Raw genomic sequence first — 24,283 nt, forward strand, 5'->3', positions numbered from 1 at the left:
TTGAAATTCTTGGAAGTTAAAAATAAAAACTAACAACTTTAACTAGTAAATATATTTTGGGTTGCGCTTTTTTAAAAAGCAATTTCTATTTGCGTCACTTGGCATGCCTGCGAAATGCAATGATTTCCAATGTGAATCAGATTTAAAACATTTGTTTTTACAGCTGATTTGTATGCCTAAGGTATATCATGCTATCATGCTAAGCGCCGTGAACCCTAGTGAAAACGGTGCCCGGAAGCTATAGTGTAGGAATCAGTGAATGCAACACGCATAATAATATATACAACGCGTCCAAGGCTGACAGGAACATAAGATATATTGATCAAGTTAACCCGGCAATTTCATATAAAATGGATAAATCAAAAGGGTAGCGGAAAATAACAGAGGGGATCTCATCAAATTTATATATTTTCCTAGTACGTGTGCGTAGAATATTTCTACTTAATGCGTTCACTATTTTCATACTCCCAGCTCTCTGTTCGTATACATAAATAAACTTCTTAGATTACATTGCTAGTTTATTGCCAATTGAAACTTTGAACATACATTTGAGAACAAAAATAAGTTCAACTTTTCACCTTGCCAACTTAAACATAACTTCAAAATGTATAATTGGGTGTTGCTATTTTTTATCTACGTCCTAAAAAACAATGTAGGGTCTTAGTCATGACTTGGACGTCATATGGGAAAGACGTAAAATATCGCTGGAAATCCTAGCATTAGGGTTGGCTTATCAAAATGTGGGATAGTATATAACTATCTAGGTTTAGAGTGCAATATCTATCCCTAGCTGTATTCTTTGCTCCTAATTTAGTTCTCACCTGTACCCCAACCATGTATCTCGTAGATCTTCATTACCGTGATCCAATTCAGTATGACATAAGACAATTTACAGCGGATATATTTTGAGACACAGCATACCCACAACTTTTCCTTTTTTATCTTTATTTATTACAAAAACTCCAATAAGCGTCACAGCATTGAATTTGTGTGCGAAGTTTGATATTTATCAAGCATTTCCTTGCTGGCATCGTTTTGCCTAGAATAGAAGGTGGTGTTTTTAGCGTGCAACACGACTTATTTAGGGAACTTGGTAAAAATGGACTAGGTCATGTTAGAATTATCATGTGAGCATTCTACAACACTTATTAAAAAACTGCCCTAAGATACCACTAGCCCAATCCGTCAATGGATGTTGCTACACTCCACTACTACCTAGTTACAGAACTTTCAAGATTATCAGTTGGTTTTAACCTTATTTACATCAATATATACACTAATTCGTCCATGTTATCTTCTATACCCTTCCTCAATAATGATGTATGAAAAGTTTTTTTCTTCTCTTTCTAGGGAAAGGTGAATAAATAATTTTGCATTTAAAAAACAAGGAAAAACTTAGATATAATTGTGTATCGTGTCCTTGTTTACCTGCTACAGAATTATTATTCAAAAGCGATAGCGGTAAAAACGACTTGGATGAAAAACAGATTGGGTCGTCAGTAATAAAATACGATTTCTCCGTGAAAGACAACAAACCTAAATTTTTATAAAAGTGTTCCAAAATCGACTTAAATTTGATTTTTAGTTTTTCGAACGACGGTGGGTGGGGGTAGGAGACGTAAAGAAAAGAGGGATGTAAAAAGAGAAAGGAGATAAAGACGGATAAAAGATAATTATCCCCCCCCCCCCCCCCCCCGTCTGTCCAGATATAATCCAGAAGGGGTAGTATAAAAACATAAGGCGGAAATGCCATTAAATCACCCATACATGAGCTGCCAGACACGGATTTCAAAGACAGGTGTAAATATCAAATATCTCAGCCCTTTGAGGGGGAGTGCGAAAAATAGGTAGGACCAAAGAGCACGCGAAAAGTATAAGAAGGAAATGTACAGTAGTTTATAATTTTATCAATAGTATTATTTTTCTAGCATCCCATCCGCTGTAAACAATACTAGCCACCAAGTTATTTTAAAATGCAATTAGCACCAATACACGTTTGGCCCAAGTTAGAGGGCACAACCTTCAGGAATTAAGAATGATGGATATTATTTTCACCTCAATCTCCCCCGCAAGATGCTTATTACCCCCTTAGACCTTGCAAAATTCATTACTCGCAAAGGATTTGTTAACGGTATGGTACGGGTTAACCTGTCTTAACTCATGGCTGGAAAACACCGAGTTCACCTGCTAACGAACAGACGGTTAGACAGGTATTAATAACAGCATGCGATGGTAGAATGTAACCTAAGGTTTATATGGGTATTGCACGAGCTATCCTGGATAGGTTAAGTAATGCGCTCTTTCTTTCCTTCAGGGGCACAACGCAGCACGTGTGGGTTTAAAGTAGCAGGACAGTTTAAATGAAAAAATCTGTCGGAGGATATCCACTAAATGATTGAGAGAATTAGAGGTCGTGTTATTTACGTCATTCAGGCTAGTTGAATTGCAACAGTGCTAAATGTAACATCTTTATTTTTTATTCAAAAGAAGAACATCACGTATGAAGATAGCGTGGGGATACTCCACGCGCTCAAGTTTAGAAACTTAAACCGAGGAAACGTTTGATTCAATTTGCGATAACCTGTGAGCTTCAAACGCCGAGTTGCATACTAACCCATACTTCCTGTACCTAACCTTTGACAAAATGCATCATCTTTAAAGTACTGACTAGCTGATGTAGCCAAAGGGTCTGCAACACGTAAATACCACATCATCCTGAGCAATATACAAATGATTATCCTTATTTGGAAAAGTGGTGGGTTCTCCACTTTCTGATAATTTTTTGAGAGCAAACGTTTGGCATTTCGACAAACATATCAAGAATTTTTTTATAAAAAATACAGATCGGATATTTTTGATGGATGTTTTGTTGAAGCACACATTTAGAAAAATCCCGCTCATGGTTTTTGGTGAAAGCCTTGAAAATAAATGATCTGTCCTGTAATTTGCATCTGAATAAATGCGGACTGCGTAAATTCATCGCTTTTTAAAGTTTTCAAAAGATGTATTTTAAAAACAAAATGGGAATAACATCACATTTTCTAATTCAGGTTGAATATTCTGAAGCTACTACCCCTAATCTTTTTTTTTTTTTTTTTTTTGAAACGTGAACGAAGTTCTCCTTCAGAAAACGTTCACATCGCTTATTTTTAGAATATTCATGTTAAAAAGCACAATCACGTCACAACCAGCTCAACATCATTTGCCAGTCTCACAGCACCGCTAGCACAATTTGTCGAATCAGACGCGCTATCCTCTACCAAGCATCTCTAACGATTTATGGCTGAAATATCTCAAATACCAGCTTCAAAGCCAAAGGTGGAAGCTTTTAGTCTGTGTTTCTCAACAAATGAATATATACAGTAGTAACACCCGCGGGATGCTCTCAAAATTTCCAACTTAGTTGATTGGAATTAATTTTTTGTTTAGACATCGTTGGTAATCTTTCAATGTCACAAAATTAGGTAGTAAAAATATATTCACAATTAATATATACAAATAACCACAGATCTTGGGAATTAAGTCATTCAAAGTTTTTAACTAACAGAACTGTCTGTATGCTTAACACGATCACATGACCTCAGAGCCCCACAACATGGTGTCAGCATTATTGTATCTGCTCAATTTTTATGTACCTGTTTAATTTTTCCAAGTTCTGATTCTGCTGATGATTTTTTCCAGTTAACACTTAACAAAACAGATTTTCACTGCTCCACTGTCTTGGATAACTTTGATTAAAAGTTAAGGATGTTCAGAACTTTCATAATACTGTTTTTCATTTATTTTGTTGCATATCAGAACACAGCTGTCTTGTCCAAAAATGGAAATGCTTTAAACTCTACAAGCTTGTGTTTGTTCTTGTCATAATGCAACATCTTGAAGCAAACATCACAGAAATGGCTAGGATCCTCAGGTGCCAAAGGACTGCCATGGACGATCCACCTTAAAAAAAAAACACATCTATTATTTATAGAATCTAGTATTTATGTCCTGAATATTAAATCTAAAATAAGAACAAGCAGCTTCAATACAAGTCCCTGCTGGAACTGAATTTAAATTATTGCTTTTTGTGGTAAAATCTAATTGTGATTTTAAGCGAGCATTCACAACAGATGATCTGCAGACTAACTGATCTGCAGACTAAATATGGCTGAACCCATTTCAAAAGAGATGCCATTAATTCCTAATTGTCTCCCGCCTCCACATGCACCAATAAATGTATTAAATTTGGGTTTCAAGATTTAACTGCTTGGCCCCTGCTGCAACAGCACATGTGGAGGTGGGGAGACCACCAAGGAATTAGCAGTATAGCTTTTGAAGTGGGGTTGGCCATATTTAGTCAGCAGATCAGTTAGTCTGCGGATCATCTGTTCTGAATGCGCTCTAAGGCTCTATTCCCATAGATTTTAGATCGATCTATCCCCGCGGGGAGTCTCACTAGATTACTTTCAGATAATCTGACTTAAATGTCCATCCCGCCTACTACAAGCTTTAAGGGGGTAATTAACTTTCGTGTCCACCCGGCTGACAGCTATTTAGTGTGAACCCCCAGGGAGTTAAGTCGATCTAAAGTAGGTCGATCTAATCTATGGAAATGGGGTGTAAAAGGTTTACTGGGAATTCGGCAATATTTTAATTCATTATTGTGTAGTAAATAAAATTAATTAATTTAAAATTCGACACCAATGTTGACACACTCATTTTCCTCATAGCTATGGTGGACAATTGTGGGAATATTTTGATCCATTTAAATTGGTTTTGAATCCACCAGGCAATCAAGCTCAGAAACTGAATGTATATACTTTAACCTTACTACAAAAGATACATTCTGCACAGCCAACTTTTGGACAACTACACATGTGATGATGTATTCCATAATACCCGGTACAAACAAATTTCTTTTATAAAAACTCTGTACTTTATTCATTTTTATATGGAATTAAAAACAAAACATCACTCCCTTTTTTTAATATACCATACATTACCCAATGCTTTTTTCAAAGAGAACCAGTATGATTTAATTGCAAATTAATGTGTCTGCAGGAAGTACACGGACAGATACAGCTGGTCACAATGTGTAGAGTTTGTAAATATAACAAATTTAGAAAAGAAGAAATTTGGCAAATGCTTTCTTTACCTGGCTGTCATTGTTTGACAGGCGATACACAACTGCCTTCTGGGCTTTGATTTGTGGACTAACAAAGGATAGGCTTTAGCATCTTGTGGATCATCTGCACCATGGAGTCTAGAGGGAAATGTTAATGTTATAAACTATACAGGATGTATTAACTCAGCAAAGTAAAAATCCTTAACAACATTTGTATAAATTGTCTCTCTAATCTCTAATAACACTTTTTTCTATAACATATAACTTATGGGTAGTCATTCTGTTACTTTGCTCTAACACACCCTGGAACAGATAATGAGCACACCGAAAATAAAACACGCTGAAAAGTTCATAAATGTTTTGACAACTAATACCCAAATATCAACTATAAATACGTCATCACTTCTTATGACATAAGAATCATTTGTAGTTCAGTCAATTTTGCAAAACACAAAGACAATTGTTTGCAAGTATATATATAAAGTAAGTAAACAGATATACAAGTAAGTAAATAGATAACAAACTAATTAATTCACTTAGGAATCAAAATGACAAAATTATTTAACAGCATCACTATGTAAGGGCCTTCTTTTCAAGTTCAAGGAGTCACTGACCTGAGATCAGAGAAGACAACAAGGTGCTCACATTCCCCCTGATGGAGGTAAACATAGGGCTGACCCAGTCGGAGTTTCAGGTCCACAAATCTGGTAGTTTCCATTTTGGCACTTGTGTAGGGTCCCAGTCCTCTTTCCTTTTCCTTGGCCCAGTCAATAATGACCCTAATCAATCAAAAATGTTAGACTTATGTTTAAAGAAAACAAATAGTTGAAAAGCACTTTCACTTACAACAGATCAATTTCAACTAAAAAAAAAAAAATAATAATATGTGAGTTTTTGAGGAACTTTTACGTCTTTAAATATCTTGACAAATGCTACAACATATTTTCTGAAAAATAATTCTCACAGTGCTTACTTGCTATAATCTCTGCAATCATCATAACGCATATCATTATAGAAAGTGCCTTCAATGAAAAAGAACCCTGATTTGAATAAGTCCTAAAAAGATAAATAACTAATGATAACATTCATAACAACAACAACAACAACAACAACAACAATACAAGATCTGGCAACACATATCACCTAGAATGTATTTCCATGGATGTTCAATTATAATGTTCTTTTCAAGTTTCAAGAACATCATAATGTTCAAAACTGGCCAGGAAAATTACCTCTAAAGTAATATAACACACCTAAACTTTTTTTATCTGGATTTATCTAAATGTATGAAGATATATCTAGATCCAACTGGAATCAACAGATGAGGATTAGGAATGACCAAACAAACAAAAAGTTAAGCTGGAATGGGGACATAACTGTAGTACAAAAGTAATATGTGCATCTGTACTGTACATCCCAGTACAATTAGTCTGACAAAGAATTTTAAACGATGGTGAACTGTGTATTTTTCTACAGTTTTCAAGCAAATCAATGTAAAATCATGCAGATTATTCCAGAGCTTTATTTAACCTTTGCCCTGTTGTCCTGAGGCATGTCTGGATCTTCACTGAACTCTCCAGGCACAGAGAAATCTGCCACACAACTGTATTTGTCACGGAGATCTGTTAGTGTATTACTACCTATGACTTGGAACTCCTGATCAAGGAAGGTCTGTGGAAGATAAAAAGAAGCATTATAGTGCTAGTTTTTCTATTGCAAAAAATACTCCAAGCACTTTTTTTACTCCTGGTGTGTTTATCACACATGAATGAATAAAGAGAGCCAAGTGGACCACAGTACATGTTAAATGTGAAATATATATTGTAATGGTGGCACAAATACTAGTAATAGCAACTACACATACCACATATTTCAAATAAACCACATTTTACAAATTTACTAACCACATTCAATTTAAAGTTTCTTTTCCCCTACTAACCTGTTTCTTCTTACTATATAATGGTCTGAATATTTTAACATTCAGTAGTACCTCTGGTATTTTTATTGGGCATTCAATACTGCCTTCACTCTGACATGGGGGCTGTAAAACAAGAAGAAAAATATGACAGGGACTCCTTTTGAAGTGACCTATATGTTTATCGCTAATGTAGCAAATTACAATTATGCTTATATTCCTTTATTAGCATGAGAGGGAGAAGCTACATTTTGAAAGCTCCTTAACTTTGCCTTATCATTATTTGCTCATTTAAACTAAATTTCAATGTTACATAATAAATCTTTCATATTCTTCATATCCACAACATCATATACTATAATCACTATTACCGCTAATGTTTGTACATATTTATATCTCATCTTTCTGGACACTTTTGTTCTAAATATATTATCATTCTCTCTTTTTTGTACACTTTCTTCCTGGCATCTGAAATAAAGGTATAGATGTGTTAATTCAAAGAACTAAGTGGAATTAACTAACCAGTCCAATATTATTTGAAAAGGTTTCTTATTATAGTGCCAACAAAGATGACATCAAAGAAAATACCAAATCCCATTGCTGCAGCCAGTTTATTGAGAGAAAAAGTGTAAAATACCATTAAAGACTACAGTCTTTCAAGTTTGTTATTGCCAACTTTAGCATTAAATCTACCTAGATATGAGAAGACAATAAAATACACAGACATGAACACACCTCACTGTCAAAAGGTTAACTTCTGGAAAAGCTGTCAGATTCCCTTCTTCTGGCTCTGATCCACAAAGCAATGTGTCAGTACTGCAAATAAAAAAGTCAATGTACTGTAATTTGCAGTTCACTTTGAGTCTGCAGTTGTATGGGAAACAGAAATAAAGAGTGCAAATTCTTATGACATAGCATTAAATCATATGGGGGTTTTGTGGGATTTGTAGAAGAGTGGGATAAGAAATAATGGCACACTAGCAAGTGGTAAACTAATAAAAACTGATAGAATTTATCCAAGGATATCTAAAAGGACTCTTCTTGGAAAACCACAGAATGAGTGTCAAGAACAAAAGCTTTGGGCTTGTAGACAAACTGATACTATTTCTTTCTGGAATCTCACAGAGAGAATTAAGGACAAGTTGATAATGAACCATCATTACAGCACCTTAAGGGACTTCAACAGAATGACATTTGATGCCAATTCTTTGCTTTCAGGATACAGCATACCTGACGCTGCATAGCTTTTTCTTCAACCAGAGGTATGCAAAGACTGGTACATAATGTATCTAGTGGAACAGTCTGCCAAAAGGCAGAGGAGTCATTTTTGGCAGTTTGCATGTCCTCTGGCAGAAAGCTAAAACAAATGTAGCTTATCTATTTTTAATGTGAACACGTAGGTGATATCAGAATGAAGACATAGCACTAGTGCTACCAGAACACCAGAAACTCTCCGTCAGCAATTGCACTAAATCTCAATTGTGGCAGAATTACATTCAAACGCAAATGTTAGAAGAAAAAGGAATGAAGAAAATGTACAGTGTGTGTGTGTGCATGCGGGGGAGGGGGGGGGAGGGGAGGGTCAAACTTCTCATTGTTTAGAGGCCCGGGCTAAAGAAAACAAGACTTCACCTCTCTATTTAGAACTATGGTTAGACTGAGCTAAAGACGGACCTACAAACTGAAGCCAACTCTTCAACCATTTCCCGAGAAATAGACATATCATTGGCTATTTTTGCTTCTTGGTCATCATCTTCGTGTTTCTGCAGTTGTGAATTATCTACAAGACCCGCCCATCCTTCAAGAAACTGCCGTACGTCTAACACATCATTAGCAGTGCCTTCCCGCGTGGGCGCAGCCATGTTTGTTGTGAGGTCAAAGTTGGAGCGGTTTATTATTAGATAAATTACGACTAGACTACGTTGTGTTCGTATTGTGATAACTGGTCCACACATTTTCTTCGTGCTGCTAGAGATATAAGAACCTTTACAGGTATTTAAGATATAGATCTAATTGGTTGGTATGTCATATGCACTGAATGGATTTCATATCCAGTAACATAAAAAATCCTGCAAAGCACTTTAAGGCGAGTCCATCTTACAATGACCTTGGCCTAGGCAAACACGGGGAAGAGGGTTGGGATGAAAAAAAGCACATCATCTGCTCCATTTTAGCGGTATATAAGCCTCTCGATCTTTGTGTGATTTTGACGTTGTCAAGGTTCCACGGTTTTGCTGTTGAAGTCAACCAGTGCACGCAATTTTATCTTACCTAGTCCAAAGAAAGGACGGTGAGCAAGATGAGTGCAGATCGAGAGCGTTACTTTTTGACTTACTGTACCTGTACACCTGTAGATCTACAGCCCTAGATGTACTACCCTGTATTCACGTGTTAATATTTTAGCAGCTCATACAATATTATGAATGTTGTCATTTTATGATACTTGTGTTATTTCATCACTAATTTTAATTACTTATTTACTGAGGCCAGAATTATTTGACATCTGCAAGAGCAGCTTTGTTTTAATATTGAAATGTTATGGTTGGTTTGATACCTTCAGGAGCAAGAGACATGCATTTTGAAATACGGTACTTTATTTTTAGGACAGTTGCTTAAGACTTTGGAGACATCCAGATGATAGCCATTCTTCCTGTTCTGATTTCCTTTGTCCTGTCACAGTTACTGGGTGTACTATGGTAACCATGCATACAGTGTATATACATTTATATGTAGTAATTGGATTTCATACCTAGGAATCATTTTTGTCTGAAAAATTCAAAATTGTTATATGTGGAATCACACTTCTATGGTGGAATTTAGCTCATGATATCTGTTAGGAAGTAGTGCTGGAAAAAAGCTGTTGATTATGTTAAATCTGGGTGATTTTTTAAGGTCCATTTGACATATACACTTTACTAGTATATTTGCCCTCAAATGTTCATCCTTTGTTGAATGAATTTTTAGCAAATGAAAAGTAGTTAATTTTAGCAAAGGATAGAGTAATACCAGTATAACCACAGAATAAATGCTGCTGCAGGTGATGCACAAGAAAAATAGTTCATAAGAAATAGCATCATGTAATGTTGAAATATTTATTCACAATAATATCTTGATGCACAAATAAACTATAGTGGTAATTTTACTTAAATTACAGGTATTCCCAGTGGCTGTTTGGCAGAGTTTGGGCAAGGCATGCATTCCCTGGCAAATCATATGAAGACATTGGCAAGAATGCATCCAGCAGGACTTATATCATAGCAGCAATAGCACATGCTGTGATTGCCATAGTGATGTGCTATATACTTGGGTAAGAGCCCTATATTAAGATGTTTGCAGTTTAGGAGCTTATAGGCCAAATTTATATTGGTCTTCAGATGTGTTCAGAATTGGTCCAGCTTAAATTAGAAAAAGTCTTGCTCTTTGCAGTCTAGGAACCTATAGACCAAATGTATATTGGTCTTAAGATGAGTTCAGAGTTGGCTAAAGAAATAGTCTCACATCACAAGACAACTTGATAAATTCTTGCCATGAATTTAAGTTGGACATGTTCTGAACTCGCAGTATTTAATGCAAGCTAGAAAACGCTCTCCTTTTCTTGTTACCCATACCTTTTAAAGAAACAAGCAAAGATAATAGATTTTTTTTAAAATCTGCACAAGTCCAATAAGGACTGGAGTTGTCATTCAGATAGAGCAACTAATTAATCAATTTATTCAAATTTTAATGTTTAATGCAACCAAAGTTGCAAATCAAAGTATGAAAATAAAATGTTTATCAAACATTGAACTTGAAGTTTACATGATTATTAGAAGTGTCGCTTCTTTTTTTTTAATTAGGGAGGTAATGGCCGTATCAACATTAGGTGGTGCAATGAAGATCTCTGCTCTCATTTCTACACTAATATGTGCAGTGCAAATACCACAGTATTTATTTCAAGAACTCTCTTTCACATTGTTTTTTATAAATGTGGGCTACTGTGCAGTAACAATATTTTCCATGGGACTAATGCTTAGCATATTGAGTATTCACATTTTGCCTGACTGGCTTCTGTAGTGCTTAGTGTTTTTTTTTTTTCATATTCACGTTTTTGCAGTAGATTACTCGATGAAATAAGAATAGTAAATTTTTAAAACATTATTTATTGCTATGATACTGTAATTAAGTTTTTGCATATCATGTTTTTTTTTTTTTTTGGTTTGTTCCATATAATAGTTTGTCTGTCCATATGTCTGTTTGTTTAAGGAATATCTCATAAGGTTGTATTAAACATTAATGGATATGTTTTTATGTACTTCAAAATGCTCTCAAAATACTTCCAGTTGAATTTAAATGTAAATTCAGTGTTATAAGTACTGTTATTTTTCTGTTGATCACCTTGGCCAGGAGATCTTAAGAACAAGTACTGACAATTCCAGAAATTGTCATGCATAATATTTCTAGACTTCCAGACTGTAAGGTTCAAATGTAATTGTCTAGCTGGAAATCACTCGTGTTGGGCAAACAGTTTGTTTTAAAAGGGGAATCATGTCTTTGCTTTTGGTTGTATGTTTACCTCATTTAAGAGTTAATATTTTTATCATAATTGTATATTTTGAAAAGTATGGGGTTAATTATGAAATAATTTTTGATGTTGTTAGCAAATGAGTAAACAAATCATGTTGACTTGATCTTTTCAAGTTAAAATGCTGCTGTAGCTTAGTGCATAGAATAGCTTTTACACCTAAATATTCTGTTCACCTTACAGGAGAAACTTTTGGCAGATACAGTTGACTACTATTGTGATATGGAATTTGACCACTGTATATTTTAGATACATACTTTTCTTTGAATTCCTAATATTCCAGAGCATATTAAAGTTGTACAATGCTAGTCTATCACAAAATCCATAATGATTTGAACATGTATGAAAAGCAGTTGTATTTTATTAAACAAACTTGATATGATTTGATTGAAAAAGAGAGATTTACACATATTTTCTTCATATTGAAGAAAGTGGTCAGAAAGGTGATAAATTTGCCCTTTTGTAAATTTTTATTGAAGGAGTGGTTGAAGACAAGGAAGTGAAATTCTAATGTCTAACTGCTCTGTGAACATATCAAGTGAATATTAAAACATATTAAGAAAATTTGTGTTGAGTCATGATCTGTTCTAATTTTAGATGCTGGGCTATGGATAGATGCAATATCAACTCACTCAAATGAAAAGAAAGATAACATTGCAGAGTACTCGACTTTATAGCACAGTAGACCACATAACTGTTTACAGGCTAAAAATAGTACAGCTTTAGTGGCTTAGAGAATTTTGCAAAGAATGGCTAACAGTCTAGTGCTTTTCTATTGGAACTATGTCATCCCCCGTTAGTTTCTAAACCTCGAGTTAAAAATCAAGAGTACCTCTGATGACTGAAACATAGTTAAAAATTCAATTTAATAACATTCATTTTTATGAATTCTTCTTTCTTTAATGGCAGCCATATGCAAGCCCCCTTGTTAAGCAAGTTCCTTTGCCTTGCCCTCCTGACAGCAGCACTCCCAGTCCCTCACCACATCTTCCTTGGGCATTCCCTGGAACGCTGGGCAGTTGATGCTGGGTATGATGTGGCTGTGATCACGATGGCAACATGCGTTTTTACTTTTTTTGGCATCTAGATGCCCAACATTTCAAGACCATTTATGTCAAGAAGGGTTCTTTTTTTTTTTAAATAATTTTTATAATTTTTCATACCAAAATATACTTAACTGCATGGTGTTCTTTAGCAATGCTGTATTTCAGTCTCTATAAATGTAGACAACTGATTCAACTGTTTTCTCGAACTGTAAGACCAATTTAGCTGTGCAGAGTATATCTATGTGTCACATTCCAATTGTTTGTGTTGTAATTAAATGGATTCACTAAAACATAATCTAATAAACTATGTATTCATATTTCTTAAACCACACACACACACACAAAAATACTAATCTCAATCGGTTGATATGAGAAAGTTAAATATCATTTAATGTGTATCCAATTTATTTTAAAAAGAATAAAAGTACAGAAATATAACCACTTATATTTGTTATATAAACATACTGTCATGCTGTTTCTATTTATAATTTCTTCATTTTGACGTGATTGTTTGTTTTTTCAAGTATGGCAGTCACTGCATGGCTGACACCAAGCTTATAGACTTGACATGACTGCCATGAAATACTATGTGCTAGAGCATGTAAATTGCAATGGAATTCATGCTTCCATTAAATGCCAGTGTAAGGCTATCCTTCCTCAGTCACTCCTGTCACTTGGCAAGCCAAATAATTTCACTGTTCCAGCATCTCTGTCATTGTATTTTTCCTTATCATCACAAGCAAATGCCAGCAGGTGTCGTTTTGGATGCCATGCTATTGTGAATGTGGGGTACTCACATGGGACTTCTGTTATCTTTTCACCTGAAAATATATTTGTGTGTTGAATATATTTTAATAATTTAATTTAATAATATATTTTAATAATATTACATAATTGAATGTTCAAAGCTGCAGCTGCAGTTTGATATCTTATTAAATGACATATGTAAATTATAACTAAAAAAGATACCTAAATCAAAGTTACACATGGCTTCTTTTTTCTTATATTTCTTACCAGTTTCTACATTCCCAATGTCTATCACAAGATCTTCTGATGCTGATGCTAATATCTTTCCATCATGGCTAAAACTCATTGTCCTTATGGGCCACTCTAACCTAGAATGTCAATAAAGTAATCTGACACAGTTATGAAAAAAATTGGGAGCATCTGTAGCAAAAAAAAAAAAGACTTGATAAATCTGCCTTTACATACGTAAGTACACGAATCCTTGACCAATCTTTTTACCTTCAGTCAAAATGTTTTAATCACTGCCAAAAAATAATGTTTGAGCAAAAGCCTAGTTATGACTGAATTTTGGCTCATTATCTCTGCCAAAGAGGTGATGTATTCACCTCCATTTTGTAAAAGTTAAAGATGGATTTTCACTAATATTTCAGGACAGGTCAGACTGACCTAAAAGTTATTAATTTTGGTGGTCCAGATCATCGTGTGGATCCAAGAATTTTAAAAGGATTCTCCACCATTGTGAGATGTGGCCAATAATATTGACCTGTTGTGCAATGAACGTACTCTCAACAACCACAATTTATCAGTGAACAGTCCTTTGTGGATGTCAACTCCTGAGTGTTTTTTTTTTTTTTTTTAGTTTAAACATAACTGATAACTGCAATATCCCCATTAATTTCATGCTTGGATAGATGCTGTAACTGTGACATCTATATTTAATTTAAACAGCAGTGTTTACCTAGAAAATGTCCTGACACAAACCAGGTCCTCCAGGTCCCACAGTGTGACCAAAGCATCAGCACTGCCTGTGGCAAAGTACTTCCCAGTGGGATCAAACTCTATACAAATACAGTTGGCAGGATGAGCATTGAGAACATATTGATGCTGGAGATCAGGATAACTGAAATGTTAAGACATGGTTTATTTGTTGTTGTAGCATTAACTTTATATGATGTTCTAAATCAATGGGGAGCATCTGTCGTGAAAAACCTTTTTCCTTCATTTGCTGTGGAACAGATATTATGTAAATTTGACCTGCAACAATTAAAAGGCATTCGGTGTGATTTTGATGGGAAAAATACAATTAAATTTTCCAGGTGTATCCTTCAGTGAGCATAAGATGCATTAGAAGTTTTTAATAAGTGGTATTAATTGCATTACTTAATTAAGATAAAAAGTTAAAAAGCAAAATTTTTGAATAAATCAAGATTTATAAGGACTTATGATATCTAGATTGCTTACTCTATAGCTTATCAATAAATAGGATAATTCAGTTTTGTACAATTCTCTGTAAAACTATCTTTATCATCTTACAAAATGTGTTTTCAGTAACCAGTATTCACATCCTATTGCAGCAGTCCCAAATAGTACCTTAATATATGTATACAGCCTTGTCCACTTGTGAGAAAGAACAAGTCTCCTTCATTGTTCCATGAGATTTCATTAACTTCATATTTGAATTGTTCCTCTGCTTTTGATCGATGTGTTTTTGCATCAATAAATGTGACCAAATCTTCTTTGTTTCCAACAGCTATTGTGTTTCCATTTGGGGACCAGCATATGTTGATATTTTCACCTTAAATATGTCAAGAAATAGTGCATTAGTCATTCTTTGAATTTTTAGTGAAATGCAAAACACAGAACATAAAATAGTAAACAAAGCCAACAAACCTACGTATGTCTACTACTGAAAAATCCTGTTGCAAAAGTTGTTATTGATATCAGATTCAAAATGTAAAATGTATAGATAAAAATTTTAACATCATGATCTGTGCTTTATTCTTCAAGAAAAAAGGTGACTTGAAAATTAAATGCAACCAATTTAAGAGCACTGAAACAGTACCTTTTGTATTAACTGTAGCCACTGTTTTTGATGTCCTGGCATCCCAAAGCCGCACTGTTTTATCCCCACTAGCTGTAACCAGAAGTTCTGGGTGTGTGGGGTGCCAACATAACTGATCTACACTATCTCCATGCCCACGGAATGTATGTTCTTTGGACTATGTAAAAAACACACCATGCTATTTGTCAAATCAAAACATTATTTTTCAATTAATAAATTAATAGGATTATAGCAAAATTTCACATACCTTTTATCTTTGACACTGACATATTAGTTATTATTGTTTATTTTGTTTCTATTTATATTTAGTAAGTGTTCTATGATCAAAATGGCTAAGCACCATGAACCTTAAGAGTGAAGTTCTTTAACTTGAATTTGGTCAAATGGGTATTTTTAAACTCTTCGCATTTGACATGGTTCTGGGATTTTCATCCATTAATTTGCAAACAACAATTAGGAGGATGTAGCCCCAGGTAATTAAAAGTAGGAGTACTATTTGGTCTGAGGGGGATCCAGTTTCTATTTAATTTGAACTTCTATCACTTATTAAAAGTTTTTTCCCTAGTTTTTGTTTCAGAAGCTTCACTCAGTTTGTAAATGCACAGTGTTTATGTTGTATATATGGCTATTCTAGCAAAAAAAAAAAAAAAAAAAAAAAAAAAAAAAAAAAAAAAAAAAAATTAATGATTTTGACTTGTAATATAGCATTCTAAAGTCGTTTTCTGTGGCTTTTCGGTTTATTAATCAAACACTGAATCAAGGCAGGTGACAGCCGGGAGTGTATGCATGTTGTACTGTACTAACCAAACGATCTCTATCCAAACTGAAGAGGCTAACTGTCTTGTCGAAGGATCCAGATGCCAATTTTCTGCCATCACAACTCCAATCCACTGAATGTACCTTTGCGGAATGTGCCTGGTTTTCTTTTACTCTGTTATTATTTTGGAAATATTTTTGCATTTCTTCTGTATATGAAGCCATTCTTGCCGGCTGTATGTATATCTGCCGATAGATGTCCACAGTTGTACTGAAAAGCCTCGAAAAAAAATCTATCCATTGTTGACTCAGTTCGAAAAATGGTGTTAAAACTAAGAAAATAAAGTCGTTGTGTGAAATTCAGAATGATCACTTGGAATGTCTTTCACCTAATGTTTCACTCTTTCCTCAAATTTTTGAAAAAAAGCTTTTCTTGGTATAGCGGCCTCTTCAGGCAATTTCATATTTTGCGGCACATTCAAGAGATGGAGGGAAGCACAACAGATAATTCGGGCTCAACTGCTGACTCAAGTGGCCTTAGGATTCCTGCAGCCGTCGATAACATAGAAAACAAATCAACTGATGTGGCAGAAGGTCGACACGCAACTCTTTTACGCCAAGCGTTGGAGAAAACTGTGCAAAAATGTCTGTCCAGCGGCAGGTATTTGAAGTTGTTAGTGTTACCTCAGTTTTTGGCCCAGTTACAGATACAACTTACATGCTGGGTACTTACCGTGGTTATGGCTTATAACATTGTGTGTTACGAAATCTCCACGAAATATCCACATCCTGAGACACTGTTTGTCTTCCGTTGCATCTGATAATATATCATTCAAAGTCTTTTTGGATCGATTCAAGCAGCAGTTTGATAACGCTTGTAAAGTTTCAAGCTATGCAGCAGTACACCCCCTACCCAGTAGTACCATTGGGTAGAGGGGTAGCATGAAGTTCTATGCATTGGCACTCCCTACAGTTTCTGATAAATGTACTATGTGGTATAACTAATAACACATAAAAATAGTAGTGAACATAAATGCCTAATGAAGAAATGATAATGACTTCAAGTAAGTCACTTACTTGCATGTAGCTAGGGAGCTCTCGCATCTTTCCCTGACCTCCACCTCCTGAAGTTGCACAATCCTGAAAATCCAGCCAGTCTTGCCAGTAACTTCTATGTGAATAAGATACAATTAAAACTTTGTTTTGTTTCATTCTTGGTAATCAAGAGACTAACTTGTATTTTGGAAGACAAACCTGTTTTTGCATGTCATGTTGTAAACAGACACCAGGGCTATTTTTATTACAGGCAGTGTACATGTAGTTAGTGACTGGGATTTACTTCATATAAGAAAAAAAGTAATGATAATACATGGTTTATTTAATTTTTACAGGTTTTCTGCATTTGCTAGAAACTTCAAAGCAGTGTATGACAAAAATCCAAAAGCTTTGAAAAATATCCACACACAGTTTATGCATCAGCTGGAATCGGCTATAACAGTAAGTTATATCATGCTGATATTTTAAAATGGTAATAATTGCCAAATTGTCAGTTTGCTATTGTTACAAAATGCTTATTATAATATATTTTAATTTTGATTTTTTTAATTGAGTTATAATGGAAAGTTAATGGCTTGAAGAGGATAAATAGAATAAAAAAATAAGGGATAGTTGATTTGCTAGCTGAATATGACTTTGTGTAAATCTGTCATTCTTGATCAGTCAATAAATATGGATTATTCTCAGAAAATTTGTGCATAGAATGTGTAAATTTTGATATTGAAAAAAAAAAGAAGAAATGAATGCATTACACTAGTTTATCCGTGTTGTCAACTTGTCACAATGAGGAATATTTGAGGAAATACCTTTAACACATTTTCCCTTTCTTTTTTCAGGAAGAAATAGATACACTGTTTGAAGAGGAGAATATTGTAGGACTTATGAATGAACTTGACAAGTTAATCAGTGAAGCACCTTTGGATCTACAACATCCAGCTTGGTAAAATTAATTTTTGTTAATTATTAAGGTAAATTATATTAATTACCAAGACAAAGAAATTAGTGCTTAATTAATTAGCTGGCAACTGCTATCTTTAAATTCACACTGACACTTCCATTAATTATGTCATGTGTGTTAATACCCCAGTCTAGTATTTTTTATGTTACTTCACAGGCGCCCAACAGGCAACCCTGAAGCTGATATTCAGTCCCACTTAATACAAGTGAAACAAGTACATAAAGAAACATTACAGTCCATATTGGAGGATTTGGAGGAAGAAACTGCTAGGTTAAAAGAGGCAGTGTTATCAAAGAGACGTCAGCTTCTGAACACACAACAAGCTGTGCAGAATAAAGTAAAAGGGATGGATCAGGTGTGGCTGCAGGCAGTTCTTGTGATAATTAAAATTACTTGCACGTAACGAGTCCTTAAAATTAAATGATGATGAGATTTGAACTAATTTTAATGGCTAATTTAAGAATACTGGACAATATTGTTTAAGGCAACCTAATTATTCGGGGATATTGAAAATATATTAATTTTTTTATTGATAAACCACCTTCAATGGATGAATAAAACTTGCGGCGGAGCAGGGATTCCCAGTAATGCATATAAACCACTTCTGTTACATAGTTTCTTAATAATATATAAGTGATATAACTAAAATAGTTTGGTTCAGTTTATAACATAAGATTTAATCCTTTTTTTTTGTTATGTAAAAACATGTTTGTCTGAAAAATAAAACATGTTTTTCTTGTAAAAAATATTCTTTTTTTTTTTTTTCAGGCAGTTGATGTTTGCAAAGAAATGCCAACCAAGGAGATATGGTCATTTTTTGAAGAAACTTCTAAATGAAATATTCTTGATAAAAGGAATGTGAAAACATGACAAGTGTGCAGTAAAAAACAGTTTACCAATGCTAAAATACATTGGAAGAGTTACTCCTTTGTAATTGTTGGCAATGAGTACCTTTGTAAATTATGTTTGCAGTAGAAATATTTTCTACCCTTTTAAAAAAGAAAATAATGTAAATAAGTTTATGATAGACTTTACTGAATGTGCTAATGACTTGATAATTTTGTAAATCGGTGTAAAAAAGAGAACTGAATGTGATATCGTCTTTGTATATTTTAAATAAATGACAGGGGAAGTTGCAGTTTTGTCAAAAAATGGTAACTAATGATCTGACTACCTCATATAATCTTGTAGAGTTTGTTAAGCCAGATATTGCATAATTCTCAGATAGAGCACTTTCAAAAAGGCTGATATGTGAATATCTGCTGCATTAGCTGCATCTCAAGTGTTACTCTGCAAGTATCAATCATTATCCTAGAATAAGCATAAAAGAATATTCCCATTTCCATTTTCCCTAAGTTTGGCTAAAGTCGAGTTCAAAATACTCTCATTCATTTGGTGTAATGTTTTCCTTCAAAATGTATACAGTATGATTATGTGAAGGGACTGAAATATCACTTTCTTACAAAATTTTGCATACTCGAAATGAAAATAATGTTTTGAAGGCCAAGTTTCAAAAGCCATCACTAAATTATTTGAATCTGTGAAATCTTGATGTGCCTGAATCCAATAACGTGGCGCGCATTGTGCAGTGACACTTCAAAACTAAATCTGTGAAAACGGGCTATATTATACAGAAATCGACTTTAAATGGCTTTACGACTGCATATTAGAGTTCTTTAGAACCTGATTTTAACAACCTATTTCTTGAAATTACCAACGTTGATTTCACCAAGTACTTTTTGATCTTGCAATCTACCTTGTGTTGATGGGTTCCTTGTTGTCGACAAATATAAACTTGGAATGTTTGGAGTGTGTACAATGAAGTGGAGTGATATTTCTCCACGAGAAATATTCCAATCCATTTTACATGTGAAACTACAACCTACGTTTTTTTTCTGATAGTGTCTGGAAAGGCACAAAGGAATATCCTCTTGCTTTTATAGAGTTTTGTTTGTTAAATGTCAATCCTGGCTCAACATGTGATCAAACAAACTTCTGATCTGTAGTAGTAGTTTGCATTTACATAAATACATTTTCGCGTCCTTGGCGCACAGTTGATTTAAAAAATAGTGGAGGAAAGCAAGGTCGCATGTGCTCCGGTTGGTCGAGAAATTTTTACTAACTGGTATTATTAAAAGGAAAGTTTTCTTAGCAAGTATTAAGGCGGAAACATGAATGGCACAACACAGCCAGGTTTTAAATGTTCGTGTTATCCGCGTGTCCATTACTGTGACAGAGACTTGGAGGGACAATTCAAAGATTTTTGCCACACAACTTACAAGGTAAGGCGAAAGGTGCCTTGTTTAAAATGGATTTAATGATAGAAGATCTGATTGTAGTGGTATTCGTGTTCTGTTCTAAATCAAAATTAATCAATAGCAGTTAACAGCTTCTTCTTAACAATTATAGGTAAAATATTAGGTATCTTCCTATCTTTTTCTTATCAACTGAATATTGATTCTTTATTTAACCTAACCAAATAATATAAATTTATTAAGAAATAGAATAAAACATTTTTGCAATGTTGTTACAGAGAAACGCCAACTGAACGAAAATGTTATCTACCAACCTAAAACGGCACAACTCGACTGCTTTAATTTATAACTAAACGAATTAAAGGCATATTTCTAAAATGTTTTACTGCAGTTATCTTATGGCGTTTATTTAAAAATAGAGGCTCAGAGACATCGAAAGCAAAATTGGACACTATGAAGGGAACATTTGTCTAAGAAGATTAAATTTTTTAATTAATAGTGAAATATTTTGAAATACGCGAGAAAAAATTCAAAGGGAGTTCGTGTGAGGTCATCTGGGCAATTTTTGAACATTTTAATGGATTTCTCGTTTCAAAGCTAACACAATAGGTTTGGCGATGAGATATGATCGTTTGATGATGTTATGAAATAAATCAGCTGGCAGACAGGTTTGACGATGAGATATGATCGTTCGATGATGTTATGAAATAAATCAGCTGACAGACAGCATTTTTAATTTGTTTCACGCTTGCATATTGTGTGTAGCACTTTGGAAAGTTTGGTGAACTTTGATATTTTGCTTTATTATTGTTTTTACAGATGTGCTGTTTGTTATTTAATGTTGTCCTTGCAACTCTACACGGGTTATGACAGCAAGTCGTTTTGTCTTAACGTGAACTACGTGATTTTTGGGTAGGATATAGCTGGTGTCCTCTCTGTCAAACAGATGATGGAAACACTATTTCAGCACGCACACAAACATTTATTTTATTTAGAGGAAAAGCGCATCATGCACCTTGGTCCTTGTTTATTTCTAATTGTTTGACGAAAAGAAAAACATATCCATAAAATTAAAACCAGATGCAGCTGAGACTTAACACAATGTTTTTTTTTATCAATAACCAAATGAAATATTGCAGCACCTGTCGAATAATTAATTCAGGTGATGAGACAACTCCTAAAAAATGTGTTTTTACCTTTTTAAAGTGTTTTGCAACCATCCATTCAGAGACAGACATTATTCAGAGAGGCTGTCATAACCACCTTCACACCGCTATGTTCCACTGCAACATTTCGCCGAGATGGAGTTACTCAACAGTATGTTGCGATAGCGAATTTTGCAATCAAAATGTTATCCCGACATATCCGCCAGTTTCTACGACGACCGATGGTAAGTTCTTGGATACGCGTATTTCTCATATTTAGAATAATAAGAAGAAACATTCAGTTACTCGATCTTTACCTGTATCCATCTGAGTTCATATGTTATAAAAAATGTTAGGGTATGAAACTTTGATTACCCGATAAAAAGGTTCAAGTCTTAATTTCTTTAGGTCTTTTACGGTATGCTATATGAAGGGTTATAGAAAACCAAATTACAGAAAACCAAAACCGATTATTTTCAATAATTATATATTAGTTTTAGGAAACTGGACAAAATACTCAAGGTATGACAATCACTCGGATGGTGTCGCTGCCATAACAGGTAACCAGATGGCGACTGCTGTAATTGTGCCGTTTGTTTTGGTGACCATCCTTATTATTGTGTTTTTACTGACGCATGTCATGAATGGCAAGAAAAGAAACTCTAACAACAACTCAGAAAACTCTACCGCTCAAGTTGAATAACATGGTTTGCTAAGGTTTTCCCTTAAATAATGTGGTTAAAAACTCTTACCGTAACAAGAGATGTGCGCATAGGGTCTAACGTCAGTGATGATAAGAGGAAAATCATACGTGTTCTGTTAATTAAGGGAATACTCTTGGAATAGACTTTTACTTTTTTTAAACTCACCTTCCTATTTTATTTAAAAGAATGAAAAAGAGAAGGAGAACACAATAGCTTACTTTTATCACCCCGCTTTTGGTTTGCTTAATTTTTTAATAAGCAACGAGAGGCTTTAAAAGGCAGTAAGTGGTTTTATGAGCTTTTACTCTTCAGCTGTTTGTCGTTTTAACTCTTATTTTAGTTGACTTGTATTATTTATCAGTGGGGTATTTTGATTAATCAATCGTTTTATTTTCACTTCTTAAACTTAAATCATTTTATATTTCACTTTTGTAACGATGGTATTGACCATGACTTTATACCCAGACAGCCTCAGTAATCTGGCCCATGTCTGGCCCAGATCTGGCAGGCTCTGGCAACGTCTGGCAAAAGGTATGGTCCACGTATGGCTTGCCACATGTGGGCCAGATGTGGCAATGGTTGGGCCAGATCTGGCCCAAACATTGCCACATCTGGCCCACTTCACATTTGCTCATGTGGCCAGATGTAGGCCCAGATCTGGCAATATCTGGCAAAGGTATGGCATGCCGGATGTGGACCAGATGTGGGCCAGATCAAAATCAAAGGGGCCAGATTAGGGCCGGATATGGACCACATATGGCCCAGATTGTTTTTTTTTTTTTTTTTTTGTAAATAATATTAAATTATTCAATATGATTACTATAAAAAAAAAGACAAACAAGATTCAAGATTCAAGTATTTATTCTGTGCTACAAACCTTAACAAAATTATTACACATTATATAACCTTAATTGCTGGCAACTTACATGTAACAAATTAAGGGCCACTCCTCAAATTATAATTGTTACGCGAGGTAGAAACCACAAGATCTTGAACTTCTTTAATATAATTTATTCACTACTTTTCGGTTGGTTTCCGTGTCACCTTGCTTCCTACCATTTCTCTTTCTACCTCTTTTCAATCTCCAGAGGCCTTTTCCCCGTTTACGTTAAATGCTGCTTTTTAAGTATTGCACATTATGAGAATATGTCAATGAACTCTGCAGAACACTCCCCGCTCTTTGCTCACTTCATGACCATCAATTACCAACATTTTAAGAACTCCGACAGAAAGAAATTTGTGGTGTATTATCCGTGTATATTATGTATGTATTATTTGAATAAATTATTATTATTATTATTATTATTATTAGGCTATTAAGAGCCCTTTTTCAGTCGCAATTTATATATATAACAGCGTGTATTCCCATGAGTTAAAGATTTCCACCGTTGTTCGTTCGTGGGACTTGCTTTAAATGGATAGATCTTGTGTGCTATGTGATTCAGGAATGATTTTCGCCTTTCGGAGGGCTGCCGCCATTGTCTCTCATCAATTTTAATAAAAGTTTTTTCCATGTGTGCTGGAAACAAGCTTTAAATTCTATTTTCGACTTTAATTTTTCACTATTTTAGTTTTTATCAGTCTAAGTTTAGCCCAAGAATTTTGGAAAATGCAGAACTCTGGATCGTGCAACCTCTAAAATTAAATTGAGATTTATATTTCGAACTGCAAGTTGAATTTCATATAACGTTAGATATCGAATAGAACTTTCAATGTTAAACCCATTTTTGACGATGGGCTTGGTGTTCAGAAAAGACTTTCATTTTTAATCGTCCCAAAAATTAAATTCATTGTTTTGGAAATTGATAAAACGGATGGAAGCTTAAAGAAAGAATTAAGTGAAACAGAATTTTGGTGCACAATGATAATTAAATACAAACCTGACAAAACCGACCCCTCAAACTAATTTTAGATCGAAATTGGTCTCCTCTTGGAGATTTTCCTCAGCAACCAATGACCAATAGAAGCACA

The 24,283-nt window shown here is 34.5% G+C and overlaps 4 protein-coding genes and 1 long non-coding RNA gene across 10 annotated transcripts; 3 read left to right on the forward strand and 2 right to left on the reverse strand.

The window, feature by feature from the left end:
• Positions 1 to 3,460: 3,460 nt before the first annotated feature.
• Positions 3,461 to 8,884, reverse strand: LOC106170610 (snRNA-activating protein complex subunit 3). Its single transcript, XM_013550566.2, has 9 exons — positions 8,697 to 8,884; positions 7,758 to 7,838; positions 7,394 to 7,490; positions 7,047 to 7,148; positions 6,638 to 6,778; positions 6,081 to 6,163; positions 5,722 to 5,886; positions 5,138 to 5,245; positions 3,461 to 3,942 (listed from the first exon to the last, which is right to left on the reverse strand). The coding sequence occupies exons 1-9, from the start codon at positions 8,882 to 8,884 to the stop codon at positions 3,795 to 3,797; spliced, it is 1,113 nt and encodes a 370-aa protein (XP_013406020.2). The 3' UTR covers positions 3,461 to 3,794.
• LOC106170614 (uncharacterized) lies at positions 8,870 to 13,074 on the forward strand. 5 transcript variants are annotated; one of them, XM_086999771.1, is made up of 4 exons: positions 8,870 to 9,014; positions 9,626 to 9,718; positions 10,177 to 10,329; positions 10,859 to 12,147. In XM_086999771.1, the coding sequence occupies exons 2-4, from the start codon at positions 9,657 to 9,659 to the stop codon at positions 11,073 to 11,075; spliced, it is 432 nt and encodes a 143-aa protein (XP_086855897.1). In that variant the 5' UTR covers positions 8,870 to 9,014; positions 9,626 to 9,656; the 3' UTR covers positions 11,076 to 12,147. The 5 variants fall into 5 exon arrangements, with proteins under 5 accessions (XP_086855897.1, XP_086855896.1, XP_013406026.1 ...); XM_086999770.1 differs by lacking the exon at positions 8,870 to 9,014 and adding an exon at positions 9,104 to 9,198; XM_013550572.2 differs by lacking the exons at positions 8,870 to 9,014; positions 10,859 to 12,147 and adding exons at positions 9,106 to 9,312; positions 12,493 to 13,074.
• On the reverse strand, positions 12,999 to 16,468 carry LOC106170612 (THO complex subunit 3). Its single transcript, XM_013550569.2, has 6 exons — positions 16,243 to 16,468; positions 15,439 to 15,595; positions 14,967 to 15,171; positions 14,335 to 14,496; positions 13,644 to 13,744; positions 12,999 to 13,450 (listed from the first exon to the last, which is right to left on the reverse strand). The coding sequence occupies exons 1-6, from the start codon at positions 16,417 to 16,419 to the stop codon at positions 13,287 to 13,289; spliced, it is 966 nt and encodes a 321-aa protein (XP_013406023.1). The 5' UTR covers positions 16,420 to 16,468; the 3' UTR covers positions 12,999 to 13,286.
• A 173-nt stretch (positions 16,469 to 16,641) lies between these two features.
• On the forward strand, positions 16,642 to 19,346 carry LOC106170613 (polyamine-modulated factor 1). 2 transcript variants are annotated; one of them, XM_013550570.2, is made up of 5 exons: positions 16,642 to 16,867; positions 17,586 to 17,691; positions 18,087 to 18,190; positions 18,365 to 18,563; positions 18,977 to 19,346. In XM_013550570.2, the coding sequence occupies exons 1-5, from the start codon at positions 16,680 to 16,682 to the stop codon at positions 19,043 to 19,045; spliced, it is 666 nt and encodes a 221-aa protein (XP_013406024.2). In that variant the 5' UTR covers positions 16,642 to 16,679; the 3' UTR covers positions 19,046 to 19,346. The 2 variants fall into 2 exon arrangements, with proteins under 2 accessions (XP_013406024.2, XP_013406025.2); XM_013550571.2 differs by having other exon boundaries at positions 16,642 to 16,855.
• Positions 19,347 to 19,523: 177 nt separating this feature from the next.
• On the forward strand, positions 19,524 to 24,257 carry LOC147763989 (uncharacterized). The gene is made up of 3 exons (XR_015331782.1): positions 19,524 to 20,490; positions 21,670 to 21,853; positions 22,103 to 24,257. It is a non-coding gene; the product is annotated as an uncharacterized LOC147763989 (long non-coding RNA).
• The last annotated feature ends 26 nt before the right edge of the window (positions 24,258 to 24,283 follow it).

This window comes from Lingula anatina, chromosome 1 (assembly GCF_051362555.1).
Source record: "Lingula anatina isolate TDL-2025a chromosome 1, LinAna3.0, whole genome shotgun sequence".
NCBI classification, from domain to species: Eukaryota; Metazoa; Brachiopoda; class Lingulata; order Lingulida; family Lingulidae; genus Lingula; species Lingula anatina.

Coding starts and splice junctions, on each gene's coding strand:
- LOC106170614 (XM_086999771.1), top strand. CDS start 9,657: ATGATAGCCATTCTTCCTGTTCTGATTTCCTTTGTCCTGTCACAGTTA. Junction 9,719..10,176: donor CAGTTACTGGGTGTACTATG/GTAACCATGCAT, acceptor CTTAAATTACAG/GTATTCCCAGTGGCTGTTTG. Junction 10,330..10,858: donor GTGATGTGCTATATACTTGG/GTAAGAGCCCTA, acceptor TTTTTTAATTAG/GGAGGTAATGGCCGTATCAA.
- LOC106170612 (XM_013550569.2), bottom strand. CDS start 16,419: ATGGCTTCATATACAGAAGAAATGCAAAAATATTTCCAAAATAATAAC. Junction 15,596..16,242: donor GTTTGGATAGAGATCGTTTG/GTTAGTACAGTA, acceptor TTTTTTACATAG/TCCAAAGAACATACATTCCG. Junction 14,497..14,966: donor GGCTGTATACATATATTAAG/GTACTATTTGGG, acceptor TTAACATTTCAG/TTATCCTGATCTCCAGCATC.
- LOC106170610 (XM_013550566.2), bottom strand. CDS start 8,884: ATGGCTGCGCCCACGCGGGAAGGCACTGCTAATGATGTGTTAGACGTA. Junction 7,839..8,696: donor GAGTTGGCTTCAGTTTGTAG/GTCCGTCTTTAG, acceptor TTTTATTTGCAG/TACTGACACATTGCTTTGTG. Junction 3,943..5,137: donor TGTCAAACAATGACAGCCAG/GTAAAGAAAGCA, acceptor TTTTTTTTTAAG/GTGGATCGTCCATGGCAGTC.
- LOC106170613 (XM_013550570.2), top strand. CDS start 16,680: ATGGAGGGAAGCACAACAGATAATTCGGGCTCAACTGCTGACTCAAGT. Junction 17,692..18,086: donor AGCTGGAATCGGCTATAACA/GTAAGTTATATC, acceptor TTCTTTTTTCAG/GAAGAAATAGATACACTGTT. Junction 18,191..18,364: donor GATCTACAACATCCAGCTTG/GTAAAATTAATT, acceptor GTTACTTCACAG/GCGCCCAACAGGCAACCCTG.